This window comes from Ictidomys tridecemlineatus, chromosome 4 (genome assembly GCF_052094955.1).
Source record: "Ictidomys tridecemlineatus isolate mIctTri1 chromosome 4, mIctTri1.hap1, whole genome shotgun sequence".
NCBI lineage: Eukaryota > Metazoa > Chordata > Mammalia > Rodentia > Sciuridae > Ictidomys > Ictidomys tridecemlineatus.
Window position 1 is genome coordinate 5,364,668 of NC_135480.1, and position 15,895 is coordinate 5,380,562.

At 50.2% G+C, this 15,895-nt stretch overlaps 1 protein-coding gene across 7 annotated transcripts in view; it reads left to right on the forward strand.

Annotated features, from left to right (window-relative positions):
- Kmt5b (lysine methyltransferase 5B) overlaps window positions 1-8,139 on the forward strand; it is a 57,566-nt gene extending 49,427 nt beyond the window's left edge. For 6 of the 7 annotated variants that reach the window (XM_078045474.1, XM_078045475.1, XM_078045472.1 and 3 more), the window contains one exon: window positions 3,903-8,139. In XM_078045474.1, the coding sequence (XP_077901600.1) occupies window positions 3,903-5,374 (1,472 nt within the window). In that variant the 3' untranslated portion in view covers window positions 5,375-8,139. The remainder of the gene's footprint in view (window positions 1-3,902) is intronic. The other variant, XM_078045477.1, reaches the window with a different exon arrangement.
- Window positions 8,140-15,895: the final 7,756 nt, after the last annotated feature.

A 15,895-nucleotide genomic window follows, 5' to 3' on the forward strand; every position in this document is an offset into this window, starting at 1 on the left:
GAGAGTGACCCTCATAGCACGTTGTGTTGCAGTTAGTAGTGTCTCTAGAGCAGCCTGAGGACTCGGGAAAGCTCAGCTGCCCTTCTGCAACTCTTCCATCTGGCTGTAGGGATGCCATACTGCCTTATAATTTTGATGGCCCCTTGAAATTACTATGAGAGCCATGTCCTTTGCCCATCAGTCGGGACTGACACAATAATAATTCTGCAGTAGACTTTATAGGCAGCACAACTGATTAGGAACTCACCATCTTTTTAAATTTTTTTTTTTTTTTTGTATGAGAATTGAACCTAGATGTGCTCTATCGCTGAGCTATACCCTCAGCCCATTTTGTTTTGAGATAGGGTCTCTCTGAGCTACCCATGCTGGCCTTGAACTTGGGATCCTTCTGCCTCAGTCTTCAAAGTTGCTGGGATTACAAGCATGCACCACCTCACCCAGATAGGTTCAAATCCCACCTTCTGCCGTTTGGTAGATGGCTAGCTTTAGGTACTCATCACTGAGAGCCTGGCTTTCACAGACGTGTGATGTCACTTACTTCAGGTCCCAGTAGACCTGTTTGCACAACACCTAGCACATAGTAATTGCTGAAAAGAATGTGTACCTCCACCTAAAACTGCTGTCTAAGTATATGCATTTGGGGGATTTCCAGGTCAAGACTTGACTTTTTTAGTGTGTCATTGTGGACAGCCCTCCTCTTCTAGCCTTACTATCACTGAAATTCCCAACCCCTTCAAGGACATGGTAGCACTTTTTGGACAGTGAAGGACTCTGGACTTGCATCTTAGTCACATCTCTCACATTCCTCTTGCCTAGCTTGTGTGTGTCTTTTTAGTCTTTGACTTGATGAGCTTACCTTTTGACTGGACTTGTGATGAGATAATGCTTTTCAAATAAGAACACACCGATACGTGCACCAATATGTAAGAGAAATCTTGAAATCCTGTGTGCCGCCAAATGCAGTCTGTTTGTGCTCAGCCTGGATCACAAATGAGGTGATTTGTCAGCGGTGGCACTGCGGAAGGAAGGATGGACTGGGAGAGCCTAGACTCAAACTCACCTTAAGGTGGGATCATCTAGTGAATTAGATTAAGTGCTGAGTAAGCAAAGTCTTTGGGTGCTGTGACAACACAAGGGCACCACAGGTTGGTTCTAAGAGGAAGTCACAGAAGCTCCCTGCAGGAGGCACTGCCCGAGCTGAGGATCAGCGGGGAGTGAGAAGTTGGCCCAGTGGAGCCTATTCAAATCAGGGGCCTTTCATCCACGTGCATGCACAGGTGGAGGACTTGGTCATCGTGGTTGCCGAAGGTGAGAAGATGATCTGTGACCAGAGTCTAGCATTTTGGACTTGATTCTCAGGACATTAGGTTAAAACTGAAAGTGACCTGAGATAATGGGAAAACCATTCTGGCTGCGTGGGGGAGAATGGGCTGTTGGGAAGACAACAGGAGACAGAGAGCGTGTAGGTTTAGGCAGCAGGTTCCGTGACATTGCAGGGTGGTCTCCGCAGTACGGCTGGATGACTGGATGAGGTGGTGAAGGAAGGAAGAGTCTTGGACGCCTCCAGCATCCCACATGGGCACTTGGACAAGTGGTGTGTCATGTTGTGACGTGATGGTGCTCAGATGGAGAAACTGCCTGAGTCTGGTGGTGAGCTGGACACAGGCACAGCGAAGGACTTGCGAGAAGCCTCAATCGGCACTTGGCTGCTGGAGTCTGGCATTAGTAAAGGATTGGGCTAGAGAAGGTATCAGGGGACTGTCAGCATATAGGAGGTGACAGCCACGGGCAGGTGGGTTCCTGTCACCTGGAGAGAGTGTTTGGTGTTTGGGGCTGGATGCCAGAGATCTGAAGAATGAGGGTCTTGGGAAGATGAAGAAGTGCCAGAGACTGGGAGAACTAGGAGTGTGCTCTCCAGTGGCCAGGAAAAGATGACGTCCTGAGAAGGAGAGAACAGTCGGTGTCCTATTCAGAGAGAAAGGAAGGTCTGAGAAGTGCGCACTGGGTTTCATGACCAGGAAGTGTCGGTTGGCACAGGCTGTCTTCGAGAAGTGGGCCCTGGTGAGAAGGTGGTGTGTACGACCACGGAGTAGAGCATGACAGGAGCCTGGAGTGGCAAAAGGAAGCAAAAAGCTGAGAAAGGCTGATCGCGGATATAGGTCTTGAGGTGTAAGACAGGCAGGGGGTCCTCATGGCCACATCCAGGAAAGTCAACAGGTGCAGGCCTTCCTGGAAACGACCAGGACACTGGTGTGTCTATGTGGACATCGCATCTGCTCCGTCCACCTTGTCCTCTTTGCTAAAGAATTCCATAAATATCCTTGTATTTAGAAGAAGAATGCATCCTCAAATTGACTAGTATCTAAACTTCATTACTCCTGTTAATCTAAAAATAAGCTTCCTCCTTGGTAGCAGCCCACACAGATGAGCTATTCTTAGTTGAGTCAGTGGATCTCAGCACTGAGATTCTCCTAGTCTGGGTAACTGAAGGCATTTATGAGCCATCCTCTGAGTACAGAGCCTTGGTGATTAGATCATTTCTGGAGTGCTTAGGCATTTTTGTTCCCCTCTCAGAAAAAACTAGTGATGATTTTCTTGTTCGGCTGTGCAGAAGGGTTGGCAGCTGCCCAGGCACCCTGGAGAGCCTGGTCCTCCCTTGGCCTCCCTGCTCAGATTGCCCACAGTAGGTGTTTCATCCCTGGCGACATGGAGGTTGGTCACAGCTTCCCCACTGAATGATCTTCAAAGGGTTGTTTTGATCAGGGAGAGGCTTTTTGACAGGGGGACGGGAGAATTGAGTAAGTGAAATATTGGCTGACGTAAAATCCCATGAAGAATAGTCTACAATGTAAGTAAAGAGGGAAAACGGCAGCAGAGAAGCAGTGGCAAGGTGCCTGAGTGCTGGGCGAGCCTCCTGAAAGCCCACCTGTGGATCACCTGGTCCTAGGTGCGTCACCTCCAGGGCAGCCTTTCTGTATCCCTGTCTTAGAGTGAAGGTGGGTCCCTCTCTTGTCTTAAATGCGTGTTTCTGGCAGCTGCTGCTAGCCTCTTGCCATTGGATGAGGCCACCCAGGTTCTGCAGGTCCTCTGAGGCCACACACCCCCTCTTCTCTCCCAGTCTTCACAGAGCTGAAGCAAGCAAACGACTGTGGATATGTAGCCCTTTTTTGGTAAACATCTATTGGAAATGACAATTTGTGGTTCTTGGGATCTACCTTTCCTGTTTGAAACTGTCAAGTTAGAATTTTTCTCTTAGAGCCCTATAGCAATATAGTACTCGTCTGTATTACTGGCCAAGTAGTATGCTTACTTTGGGTAATTGAGTAGTGAATTTTAGAAGCATATTTTAAATGATTTCAAGAAGAATTTGTGAAAGAAAACTATAATTCTTACTTTTTTTCAAATCTTTTGTTGGGCATGGTAGCACATGCCTTAATCCCAATGACTCAGGAGGCTGAGGCAGGAAGATCTCAAGTTCAAAGCCAGCCTCGGCCACTTAGCAAGATCCTGTCTCAAAAATTAAAAAGACTGGGGGTGTAGCTCACCTCCGAAGTACCGCAAAAAAGAATATACTAAATGAGGAGAAGAAATGCTTAGTTTGGACCAGTGTCTCCGCAGATGAAGGAGAAGGTTAGAGTGAAATCTGAGTCCTCTGTGCTGAGAGCTCTTCAACTGTAATCACTTGCCTGGAACATGAGCAAGTTGCTCCATCAGTTCGGAAGAGAACTTGAAGGCAGCATGGGGAAGGCACATGTACTGACAGAATCAGCTAGGGTCTGTTTTCCACGTGTATGTAATGGAAATATTTGTAGCTGATGGTCTGGTTTGGGGCAGTGTTTGGTTAAGCACTACTGTGTTACCCAGCTATTTTTCATCTTTTTTTTTTTTTTTAAACCTTGCAGCTTCTAACCGAAAATCTTCAGTTGGTGTAAAAAAGAACAGCAAGAGCAGAACGTTAACCAGGCAGTCCATGTCCAGAATTCCCGCTTCCTCCAACTCTACCTCATCTAAGCTAACTCACACGAACAATTCCAGGGTACCAAAGAAACTGAAAAAGCCTGCAAAGCCTTTACTCTCAAAGATAAAGCTAAGGAATCACTGCAAGCGACTAGAGCAGAAGAATAGTTCAAGAAAGCTCGAGATGGGGAACTTAGTACTTAAAGAGCCTAAAGTGGTCCTGTATAAGAATTTGCCCATTAGAAAAGACCAGGAGTCAGAGGGATCAATCCAAGCCGCAGTTGCCAGTGGGTGCTTGACTAGACATGCGGCCAGAGAATACAGGCGGAATCCTGGGAGAGGTGCTCACTCGCAGGGGGACAGCTCGCCCTGCACCTACACAACCAGGCGCTCGGCGAGGACCAGGGCAAACCCACCGGAAGCCTCGGACATCAAGCTAGAACCAAATACGCTGGATAGCTGTAATGGCACGGCAGAACCTTGCCCAGACAGTGGTGAGCAGCCAGCCCCCAACGTGCAGGAAGAACTGGCTAGCGAGACTGCACAGAAGGGGGAAGCACCAGGTCACATGAGTGACCCGAGCGTGTCTAGAAAGAAATCGCGACAAGGAAAACTTGTAAAGCAGTTGGCAAACATAGCAGAGTCCACCCCGGTGCATGACGGCCCTGGACAGGAGAGCAATGTGCCAGATTTGATGGCACCCCACTCTGACCAGGGTGAGTCCAGCGGTGTGGTAGGGGTGCCCGTGAGCTACACAGACTGCACTCCCTCACCTGTCGGGTGCTCGATCGTCACGTCAGACAGCTTCAGGGCGAAGGATGGCTTTAGAACTGCTAAAAGCAAAAAGAAGAGGCGAATTACAAGGTATGACGCCCAGCTAATCCTGGAAAATAACTCTGGGATTCCCAAATTGACTCTCCGTAGGCGCCATGATAGCAGCAGCAAGACAAACGACCAAGAGAATGACGGGATGAATTCTTCCAAAATAAGCATCAAGTTAAGTAAAGACCATGAAAATGATAATAATCTCTATGTAGCAAAGCTTAATAATGGATTTAACTCAGGATCAGGCAGTAGTTCTACAAAATTAAAAATCCAGCTAAAACGGGATGAGGAAAGTAGAGGGCCCTATGCAGAGGGGCTTCATGAAAATGGGGTGTGCTGTAGTGATCCTCTCTCTCTCCTGGAGTCCCAGATGGAAGTGGATGACTACAGTCAGTATGAGGAGGAAAGTACAGATGACTCCTCCTCTTCAGAGGGAGACGAAGAGGAGGATGACTATGACGATGACTTTGAAGATGATTTTATTCCTCTTCCTCCGGCTAAGCGACTGAGGCTAATAGTCGGGAAAGACTCTATAGATATTGACATTTCTTCAAGGAGAAGAGAAGATCAGTCTTTAAGGCTTAACGCATAAGCTCTTGGTCTTAATTTGACCTGGGATAGCTACTTTAAAGAAATAAAAATTCCAGTCAATTATTCCTCAACTGAACCATTTGAGTGGCAGCACTTCTATCGTCTCTTCACGTATCGGCATAATATTGTAGAAAGTGTACAGCGTACTGACTCTTCCTAAGTCTGATTTGTGCAAATTTTTATCGTACTTTTTAAATAGCCTTCTTATGTGCAATTCTCAGTTAGAGGTGAAGCCCTATTGTAAAATAAAGGCTCCAGCAAAATTGTACAGTGATAGCAACTTTCCACACAGGACGTTGAGACAATAATGTGGCTACACAACTTCTTTTTTTTTTTTTTTAACTTTTAAGAGCATCAGCTGGCTCTTTAATATATGACTAAACAATAATTTAAAACAAATCATAGTAGCAGCATATTAAGGTTTTCAAGTATATGCTAATATCACCAGCAATGATCTTTGGCTTTTTGATTTATATTTGCTAGATGTTTCCCCCTTGGAGTTTGTCAGTTTCACACTGTTTGCTGACCCAGGTGTACTGTGTGTGGCCTCTGTTAACATAGCCAACCATCAGTCGGGAGTCAAATTGGTTTCTTTACAAAACAAAAAAATACCATCACACTCGAGACAGCTCACTGTTCAGTACACTGTATGTACGAGGTTAGCAGCGTGCAGGATGCGTTTCAAAACAGCGTATTTATTGCTTGTCATGTAAATTAAAGACCTTGTATTTAACACTTTTCAATCCTTTTAGATAAAATTGTTCTTTGCAAGAATGATTGGTGCTTATTTTTTCAAAACTCTGCTGTGAACATGCGATGGCAACAAGCAACGTTATCTAATGAACTACAGCTATCTTAATTTGGTTCTTCAAGTTTTCTGTTGCACTTGTAAAATGCTACAAGGAATATTAAAAAATCTATTCACTTTAACTTATAATAGTTTATGAAATAAAAACATGAGTCACAGCTTTTGTTCTGTGGTAACCTATAAAAATGTTTGTCTTTGGAATTCAATGTAAAGAGCTGAAAACAATGTATATGTTGTAAATATTTGTGTGTTGTGAGAAATTTTTGTCATAAGAAATTAAAAGAACTTACCAGGAAGGTTTTTAAGTTTAGAAATATTCATGCCAATAAAATAGGAAATTATAAATATATAGTTTTAAGCACTGCCTCAGTGGGAGTTCTCAGCTTATGTTAGTTTATTATTAAAATATCAAAGATTTTTTGATTATATTATCAGTTAATCAAAAAGGAGTCAGATTTGTTTTTTCAAGCACTTTGAGAAGAGAAATTAATTTTAAGTAACTTAATGAGCAAATTTTTGATTATTAATTTTATGTTCAATACCAGGCTCTTTCATTTTTCTGGATTATTTTAGAAATCAAAGAATTTGGGAATATAAGTCTATAGCAGGTGTTTAACACCAGCAAATCTCTGTTTCCTGGGAAATGTGTACATGTGCTTTCAGATGAGTCAAGTCAACTTAGGGGGTTCTTGTAGTGTCTAGAGAAGTAGCCCATGTCTTAAACTACTCAGAGGGATCTGCAGGTAACAAGAAGTCCAGTGGAGGAAACCTCAGTGCTTCACTGTTATTTCTACTTGATACCCACCACTTTTCACGTTTAGGGGACATTGTTTAAATTAAGCTCCTCAAAACTAGTGCCAGTAGGTTGCAGATAGAAAGAGGGGGAGCCTGAGAGGCCTTTGCTCCTGCTGCAGTCCCAACTTGGCTTGGGAGCCCCGGGTCGTCCTGTGCAGTCCCAACTTGGCTTCTCAGAGTCAGGCTGATCCTCAGGGATTGATTTGGAAGCAGGCGTGGACCTCGCCCCAACACATGCCCCTTCTCACTGCAGCTCTTGAGGCAGGGCAGTCCTACATGGCCTCGAGCTCCTGTCCCCAGACACTGTCCAGTCCTCATGGGGTCCCTGCACAGAAGCATGAGGCCTGGACCACGCACGCACGGGAGGATGAAGAGGGGCTCTCTGGAGCAGGCGGGCAGTGGGTCACCTCTCATTCCCACCTTTGCTTGGGGTATTTTGAAGAGGTTCAGAGACTAAACCTCAAAGGTTTTTTTGAATACCAACAATAGCCATTTCAGGAATTTCAGTCTTAAAGAAAAAGTAACAAAACACATTTCCCATTTTTCTCCATGTTGAAGCTTAATTTTAGTAACTTATTTATGATGTTTGTTTTAACTTTATTATGGCCTCATCTTTTGAGGCTGACCTCCCCGTGGGTCTCAGAGCAGTGACATTTGGTGACAGTCGCTGCTTCTCAGGAGTCGGTATGCACAAGCACTCAGCGGCCGCTGGGATGCCTTCTAGGGCGCCCTAATTTCCGTTTTTAAAGGTAGGGGCCTCGGGACTGTTCTCAGCCTGCTGTAGAACGTCACTGTGTGGGAGACAAAAGCCACACACTTTTGACCAGTTTGGAAGAGGTTACATTCAATAAAACTTTTAGCTTGAGCTTATGCAATGATTGGTAAAGTTTTTGGCATTGTAAGAATTAGGAAATGATCATAGAAATATATGTAAAGTATTCAATTTTCAATCATTTTTCAAATTACTGTTTTAAATTGTTTTGCTGAGTTGTAATACTTTTGAGATACAATGTATTCCTTGTACTGAAAGAATGAAAAAGGACTTTTTCAGCATTTGAGGTAAGTTCTTTAACGTTTCATTAAAAACATTTTTTACAAATATTTTGTACATGCACTTGCAGTATTGAGGTTAATCATTTTAATAAATTCGGAAATTAAAACAATGTGGCCGGTGTTCACTGTATCTGAGAAGAAGAGGTCAAAGCCGTGACTTCCCTGAAGTGCTCCCGGGAAGCAGAATGGACCAGGGTGCACCCTTGCCTGTGCTGATCACTGGAGGGAGAAGAGGGCAAGCAGCCATTCCCTGCAGGGAGGCTGCTTCCAGCCTGTGAAGCCTCCTAGCCTGGGGACTCAGAAGTCTTTGCCCTCCAAATGGAGCAAAATGACATTTGAGGGCTTTTATAACCCAGTTACTACTAGCTTCTGATTGCTTGCTTTTTCTCTCTCTACTGGAATAGCAGATCCCGAACTGGCCTGAGTCCCTTTTTCTCCCATTTACTGTTGCAAAACCTACTTGAAATAGGACTGGCACAGGAATCGGGAACCCTGGATTTGGCCAGCTCGGCAACACCTTCGTGGTTGGGAACATGCTACCTGGCTGCAGCCCTCTTTCCTGGCGCATAGCTCCATTCTGGGTCAGAAGTCAGTGTACTTGGTCCTATCCCCAGTTAAGGTTTAGAAGGAACATCCTTCACCCCATTGGCAGGCAAGTGAGCACTCATTCTCTAATCGATTGGAATATTCACCCAAGCCTGAGTTCCCAATCTGGAAAAAGGCTGTGTCCTGCCTGTTAACGACTCACACTCTTGACGGCTCAGTCTGCTTTCCAGTAGCTAGTGGCTGCCCAAAACACAGCATTCTGCCCAAAACCCTTGTGTGACCTGTTTCTCAAATACCAGATTTCTGTCACTAACATAACATTCTGTCAAGTGCTCTGCCACCAAAAAACAAGGTGCCAAGCAGCTGCCACCCTTGGGTATTTCTGTAGCCCCAGGATGATGGTGCAGAGGCTGCAAGGGAAGGGCACGAGGCTGCTTCCTGCGCCCTCCATGTCCTGAAGCACTTGAGTGCTGCTGGTGCTGGCTGCTGGATGAGCCAGAGCACAGGCGAATCTCTTTTTCAGAAAGAGAGCAGGGTTGGCAGGTAGAGGCAGATGAACCAGGAAGGGATATGCTGCCAACGCTGCCCTCCTCCCGTGCCCCTGCCACTCACATCCTCCCAGGACAGTAGGCTCACAAGTGTTCACGGAGCAGCTGGGAAGCGGCCAATCTGGACAGAAGACCTTGCAGGCCTGTAAAGATGACTCTCGAACAGTGCTGTTACCAGATTCTGTGCCATTCTGCTAAGCTGCCCTAGACTGCAACCATCCTTTGCGGGGAGTCCCAACCCTTTTGAGTGCTCCCACAGTTCTCACAGAGAAGCAGTGCTTCACATTCTGCTTAGGGCTGGCTCCGGTCTGAGACCCTGAGCTGGCCTTTTTGGTTTGTTTCTTTTGCAGTGCTGGGCATGGAACTCAGGGCTCCTCTACCTTTTTTTTTTTTTTTTTTTTTTTTTTTTTGGTACCTGGGATTGAACTCGGGGGCACTAGACCAACTGAGCCACATCCCCAGACCTGTTTTTATTTTATTGAGAGTCGGGGTCTCACTGAGTTGCTTAGTGCCTCACTTTTGCTGAGGCTGGCTTTGAACTCCCGATCCTCTTGCCCATCTTCCTGAGTTGCAGGTATTACTGGAGTGCACCACCACCTCCAGCAGGTGACAGGAGTTAGTCACATTTCTCCAGTATATGTGAGCACATGTTTGTATTTGGGATTGGGGGAGGCAGGGTTTGAATTAAAGCCACAGGAGTGGATGAAGAGAGCTGGTGCTGAGGGCAGCAGAGAATGTTGTGCCAAGGCCACTGGACCTTGGGGACCTTGAAGGCACAGCTGGGGCAGTACTTGAGAAGCCAGACTGGCTGGGAACAATGGAGGAAAGGGGATGACAGCAGAGAGAGAAGGTGGTTAACTATTTAAAGGAAAAGCAAGTTTAACCCCAGAGAGCTTCCATGGGGTGGTGAGCTCCTGAGAAGGGCAGTGAGGAGTCACTCGGAGTCCGTGGGTGGTGGTGGTGATCCATCTTCCAAGAGGAAAGAGGCATTCGGGTGTGACGGAGAAGCCAGCCCAGCGCCAGCTTTCGCAAGAGTTCTATCCACTCGAGCAGGAGGCCGGGCCATCCGAGCATCAGATGTTTGGGTTTGAGCCACACAAGGGAGATGTGAAATCAAGAATGGGAAAGCAGGCTGACCACAGAAACTTAGTACAATTCATTGAAGACTCATTTACTCATCACACTGCAGTACTAGCCAGTGTCCGAGTTGCCCCAGTGGGCGGGAGGGGGACCTGTTGGCAGCAGCACTCCTGCACAGATGTGGTCTTCTCAGGCCAGGTGGGGTCGCAGCAGACGGCGGGTGGAGGTGGAGTTCAGGCTGGCTGGGGAGGGGTGGCGGGAGCTGTGCCCTCCGGGTAGGGGAGCCTGCAAGCAGGGTGGGCCGCTGGCGAAGGCGGACGCAGGAGGCCTGGGGGCGCTCTGCGGCCAGGGAACCGCCTAGCGGTCATTGGACCAGCCAATGGAGAGGGCGGAGTCAGCAGAGGGCAGGTTCTGGAGTTTGGGAGAGGCTGCGTTTTCTGGGGACTTCAGGTCCTCGACGGGACCTGGAGAAGACCGCCTGTCAACAGGTGGCCGCAGTTCTGGGAGAGTAGGACTTTGGTCTGAAGCCGATGGCCCTCCGGAGGCGGGCACTTGGGTGATGCGGGACGGAGAGCACGCGCCCCCGGGGCCATGCCGCGACGGGCAGCCGGACGACTGGGTCTGTGGGCGACCAACGCGGGGAGGTGGAGCGCCCGGATATTGTGTGGGTGAGAACCGGGGCGAACCGCAGCGCCCCGCGATCCCGGAGCAGATCCGGGCTCTGCCGGAGCCGCACCTGGAGAGCCCGGGGAGGGCCGCTCTGGGCGTCGCCGTAAGTTCCCTTGAGTGGCGAAAGGAGTCGCCGCCCTTTACCCGCTTTCCCTGCACGAGTGCGGCCGCGGAGTGTGTGCAAAGGTCGTGCGCAGATAAGCGGGCGCCGCGCGCACTCACGAGCCCTGCGGTGGGAGCGGCGCCGGAGGCTCAGCCGGTCGGTGGGAGGCCGCGGCCCGTGCGGCCCTGGGACAGGACGGACCGTCCTTATCTGCAAGAAGCCGGTAGAAGGCCAGCAGCCCCGGGCAGCAGGCAAATCCAAGGTGTCCTCCAGCGGTCGAGCTGCTGGACTCGCGATTGTAACAGCGACCTGACGCAAACGAGCTCCAGAGCGCCGAGGACTAGCCGCTTTGGGTTCGAAAGTGCCCGGTGTTGGCGTCTGAGAGAGAGTATCACCCCAAGGGACCTCGCGCTGTTCTCTCTCACCCCGCGCCCGTCTTAGAAACTTACGTGGCATGAATGGGAAGCAGCATTTTATGTACAAAAGTTGGTGACTCCAAAGCCACCTGTGACGCGTGTGCTGCAGAATCTGACGGGAAGCAACCGGACACCAGAAACCGGGAATCTTGCAACTGACTTTGGTAGCAGCCAACGAGGCTGGGGAGGCCCCTCTCCAGAGCAACTGTGCTGTAAAGGAACCCTTTCTCGTCCTCCTCTTGCTGGCTAAGCCGGAGGGTGAGCAGCCGGCTGGGGCTTGCCAGCCCCAAAAGGGCCAGAGCTGGCCCAGGAAACGTCAGCCTGGGGTCAAGGCCAGGGTGCCGGGGCCAGGTGGAGGACCTGGGTGAGGCAGCGCTGGTGCATGCTGCTGGGTTCACAAGCCAAGCAAAGCACTGCCCTCTCTGAGTCCGTTTTTTCACTTGTAAACAGAGTAGTAATCCCAAACTGGCCCCTGTGATTGCTGAGGATCAAATGAGGGAGTGCCTGTTATCCCGTGGCACAGGCTGGCACCTAAGTCGGCCTGTGCTGATAGCCCTAGGTCCCACCTTGGACTGTGCCAGGGACCAGGGACACCTCACAATCCCCCTACCCTCCCCAGTGGCACCTGCTCAAAATCGTAACTCCTCCAGCCCAGCTTCAGAATACCCGCTGCTGGAGCAGGCCCCTCTGTCACATTCCAGTTCCCTCCTCCAGCCAGGACTCTGCATCAGCCAAGCTCCTGAGGAATGCTGCTCCTCCGTCCCTGCTCCTCTTCCATCCCACAGGGCTTCCCTGGATTCACCTGCTCCCCTGACAGCCTTCCCTATTCAGGCACCAAACAGGTTCTGAACACTCAAAAGGCATAGCAGCTACAGGGGTGATCCGAACACAGCCCCTCCTTCAAGGGCCAGAGCCTGAGCTCAGTGAGAGAAACAGGGAGACAACCAGCAAGCAGTGTGGACAGCCCAGACAGGTGTGGGGCAGGTGCCCTGGAGTCCAGAGGGTGCCTGGATTCTGCTGGTGCTGAGACTCAGAAGGGTCCTGAGGGACATACAAACCAAAAACATTCAGGTTCCATCGCACTCCAGTGACAATGGCAGTCACCAAGAACACCAACAAAATCCCAGCAGCTCGGGAGGCTGAGGCAGGAAGATCATAAGCTCAAAGCCAGCCTCAGCAAATTAGTGAGGCCCTAAGCAAACTCAGTGAGACCCTGTCTCTAAATAAAATACAAGAAAGGGCTGGGGGTGTGGACCAGTGGTTAAGTGCCCCTGAGTTCAATTCCCTTTACCAAAAAGAGAGAGAATACCAACAACAAGTGCTGGTGAGGATGCCAGGAAGAGGTATCCTTGTTCATCGTTAGTGAGACTACAGATTAGTGCAACCACTTTGGAAATCAGTATGGAGGTTCCTTAAAAGGCTAGCAATGGCAGCCAGGTGCAGTGGTGCAGGCCTGTACTCCAGTGGCTTAGAGGCTGAGGCAGGAGGATGGAAAGTTCAAAGGCAGCCTCAGCAACTTAGGGAGATGCTATCTGAAAATAAAAAATAAGGGCCGGGGATGTGGCTCAGGCGGTAACACGCTCGCCTAGCATGCGTGCGGCCCGGGTTCGATCCTCAGCACCACATACAAACAAAGATGTTGTGTCCACCGAGAACTAGAAAATAAATATTAAAAAAAATTCTCTCTCTCTCTCCTCTCTCACTCTCTCTTTTAAAAAAAATAAATAAATAAAATAAAAAATAAAATGGGCCAGGTGCAGTGGTGCACACCTGTAATCCCAGCAGCTTGGAAGGCTGAGACAGGAGGATCACGAGTTCAAAGCCAGCCTCAGCAAAGTGAGGCCCTAAGCAACTCAGTGAGACCCTGTCTCTAAATAAAATACAAAATAGGGCTGGGGATGTGGCTCAGTGGTTGAGAGCCTCTGAGTTCAATTCCCAGTACCCCCCAAAATATATATATATATATATATATATATATATATATATATATATATATATAAAATAAAAAGGGTAGGGGATGTACTGAGTGATAAAGTGCCAAGGGTTCAATCCCTGGTACCAAAATAAATAAATAAATAAAAGAGTAGGAATGGAACCTTCATATGACTCAGCTATTCCACTCCTCAGTAATTATCTACAAGAACTAAAATCAGTATACTAGTGGAGCAGAGGAAGAGGATGAGGAGGAAGGAGGAGGGAAAGGAAAGGAGAGGTACTGGGGAACAATATTGACCAATCATGTTGTTAAATTGTGTGTGTACAAATATGTGACAATGAACCCCACTACTAAGTATAATTATAATGTACCTACTTTTTTAAAAAAGGTGCTGAGGGATGGAGAGGAGTTCAGAAACCTAAAGGGTGGTGGCAGTGCACATGTGCAAAGCCCTGGAGGTGGGAGGACAGGCCGTCTTCTGGAGAGAGGCTGAGCAGCTCAGGGTGGCAATGCAGTTAAAGGACATGGGTAGGTGGCGGAGCCTGGGCCCAGAAGACAGGGAGCTTTGGCCTGGGCAGCTGAAGGATTTGTTCAGGCATCTCCTGGGCAAAGCCTGTCCCCACCAGTCCCTAACTTAGGAGCTTTGCGGTCGTAGTCTCAGTGTCCAGTCTATTACAGGGAGAGGCCAGCAGTGTCCACCTCACTGAGGACCCAGGGAAACAGCAGATGGATGGGCAGCCCTGTGCCTGGCTCCAGCCGAGAGCTGGGAATCTAACTCCAACGTCTGAGTTTTTTCCTCGGCTTCACCTAATCAGCCCCAGCCAGCTGTCACTCTCCCCCTGCACCCCCAGCCCCAGCTACAGCCCAGAGATACCCGCAGCCCAGACAGAGACAGCACCAGGCCTCTCGCTGCACTGAGGCAGGGGCTGGGACCTTCCTGGGGTCACACATCGAGAGAGACTGAGATAACCTGGCTTGGACCCAGGGCAGCCCCTGCCCCTCCCGCCCTGCCTGACCCAGAGTCCCCGCCCCACTGCCTGCGTGGCAGGTGGGTGTCCAGCTGTGAGTCAGTGGGCGGCCTGGCCAGCAGGAGGCCACTGCTGTTGACATGTGATAACTGTGTTTATTTAGCTGTATCCACTCACCAAAGGGGCTAATGTCCAACTCCTGCAGCTCCTGGAACCACCTCGGGGTAGTGGGACCTTCCTCCTCTACAGCGACCTGAGTTGGTTCCTACCTTAGACTGAACCTGGCTCAAATTCACAAGAGCCTCTTTGGGGTCTTTGGAGACACTGAAGCCAGCAAGGCAGGGCTCCTTGTCACTGTTCTTGACAAGAGGAGACTGAGCTACTAGGCAGGACATCACCCAGTGTCATGCAGCCTGCAGGCCCTACCCACAGGGCCAGGGAACTGAGGCCCTGTGGGCTGTGACTGGAGGATGGTGGGAGGCCTCTGCACTGCCTCTCCCTCTCCCGGGCTCTCTGCCATCCCGCAGCCTGAGCAGGGCCCTGCGGCCCTCGGGACTCTGGATGTTGTTCCTATCTCCCTCTGGTACCCCACTTGCTCCCGCTTCCCTCCACTTAGCCCCAAGCCCCGCAGTCACATGAGTCACAAACTGCATTTGGCTAGGCAGGTGGCAGGCTGCTCCCCCCACCTCTCATCCGCATAACCTGCCAGGACTGGGGTCACCCTGAAGTCAAATCCTCAGGGCCACCAGCCATGGGCCAGCCACCGTCCATCCCTCCAGGGAGGAAAGTGGCTCAGGAGGCCCTGCTGGGCAAAGGGTTACATGCGGATCCATGCCCAGGACCCCTGCCCAACAGGGAATCCCCCAGAGAGGGGCCTGGAAGTGGGCTGAGTCCGCCCTGTGTTGGCCCCTGGGTGTGACCTGAGGTCCAGGGGAAGGAGCCGCAGCCTCAGTCTCTGGCCTTCCAGCAGCACAGCCTTTGTCCCCGGAGAATACAGTGGACCCGACTGGCCTTCCAGCACATCTCCTGGCACAAAACCGTACTTTCCCTGGTTTCCAGGGCCCCAAGAGCAGTGACCCGGAAGCCCTGCCTCATCCAGCCTTCTGGACCTGCCTCTATACAGCCAAGAGCTAGAGAGGGAGACTGAGGCCCAGCGGGCATGTGTGCCAGGCAGGGGCAGCTGGCACAAGAAGCTGTCTGTCTCCTGCAGGCTGTGCCTTGCTGCCAGCGAGCAGGGGAGGTGGGCTCGCTCTGTGGCGCCGTTCCACACCACGCCAGGTTCTGGGTCACCGCCCTGAGGTCCCAGCCCTGAGGTCAGGTCATGTGGCTTCAAAGGCCGCCACATCAGTCGGACTGAGAGGAGCCCTGTGAAGACGGGGGACCTTGGACTTGTCCTCAGCCTTCCCTGGATGCTGACCACAGCTGGACTCCCCAGCCCTGAGGCCCAGCCAGAGGGAACAGAGCCTCCCACTCCTGGGCCGCCTCCCTCCCGCCGTGTGATTCACATTTACTTAGAGGACATCAGCTCTGGGCCTTGCTCTCCCCTCTCCGAGGTGGGAATGCAGCAGTGGAGCCAAGGGCCTCCCGAGCACGCCAGGGC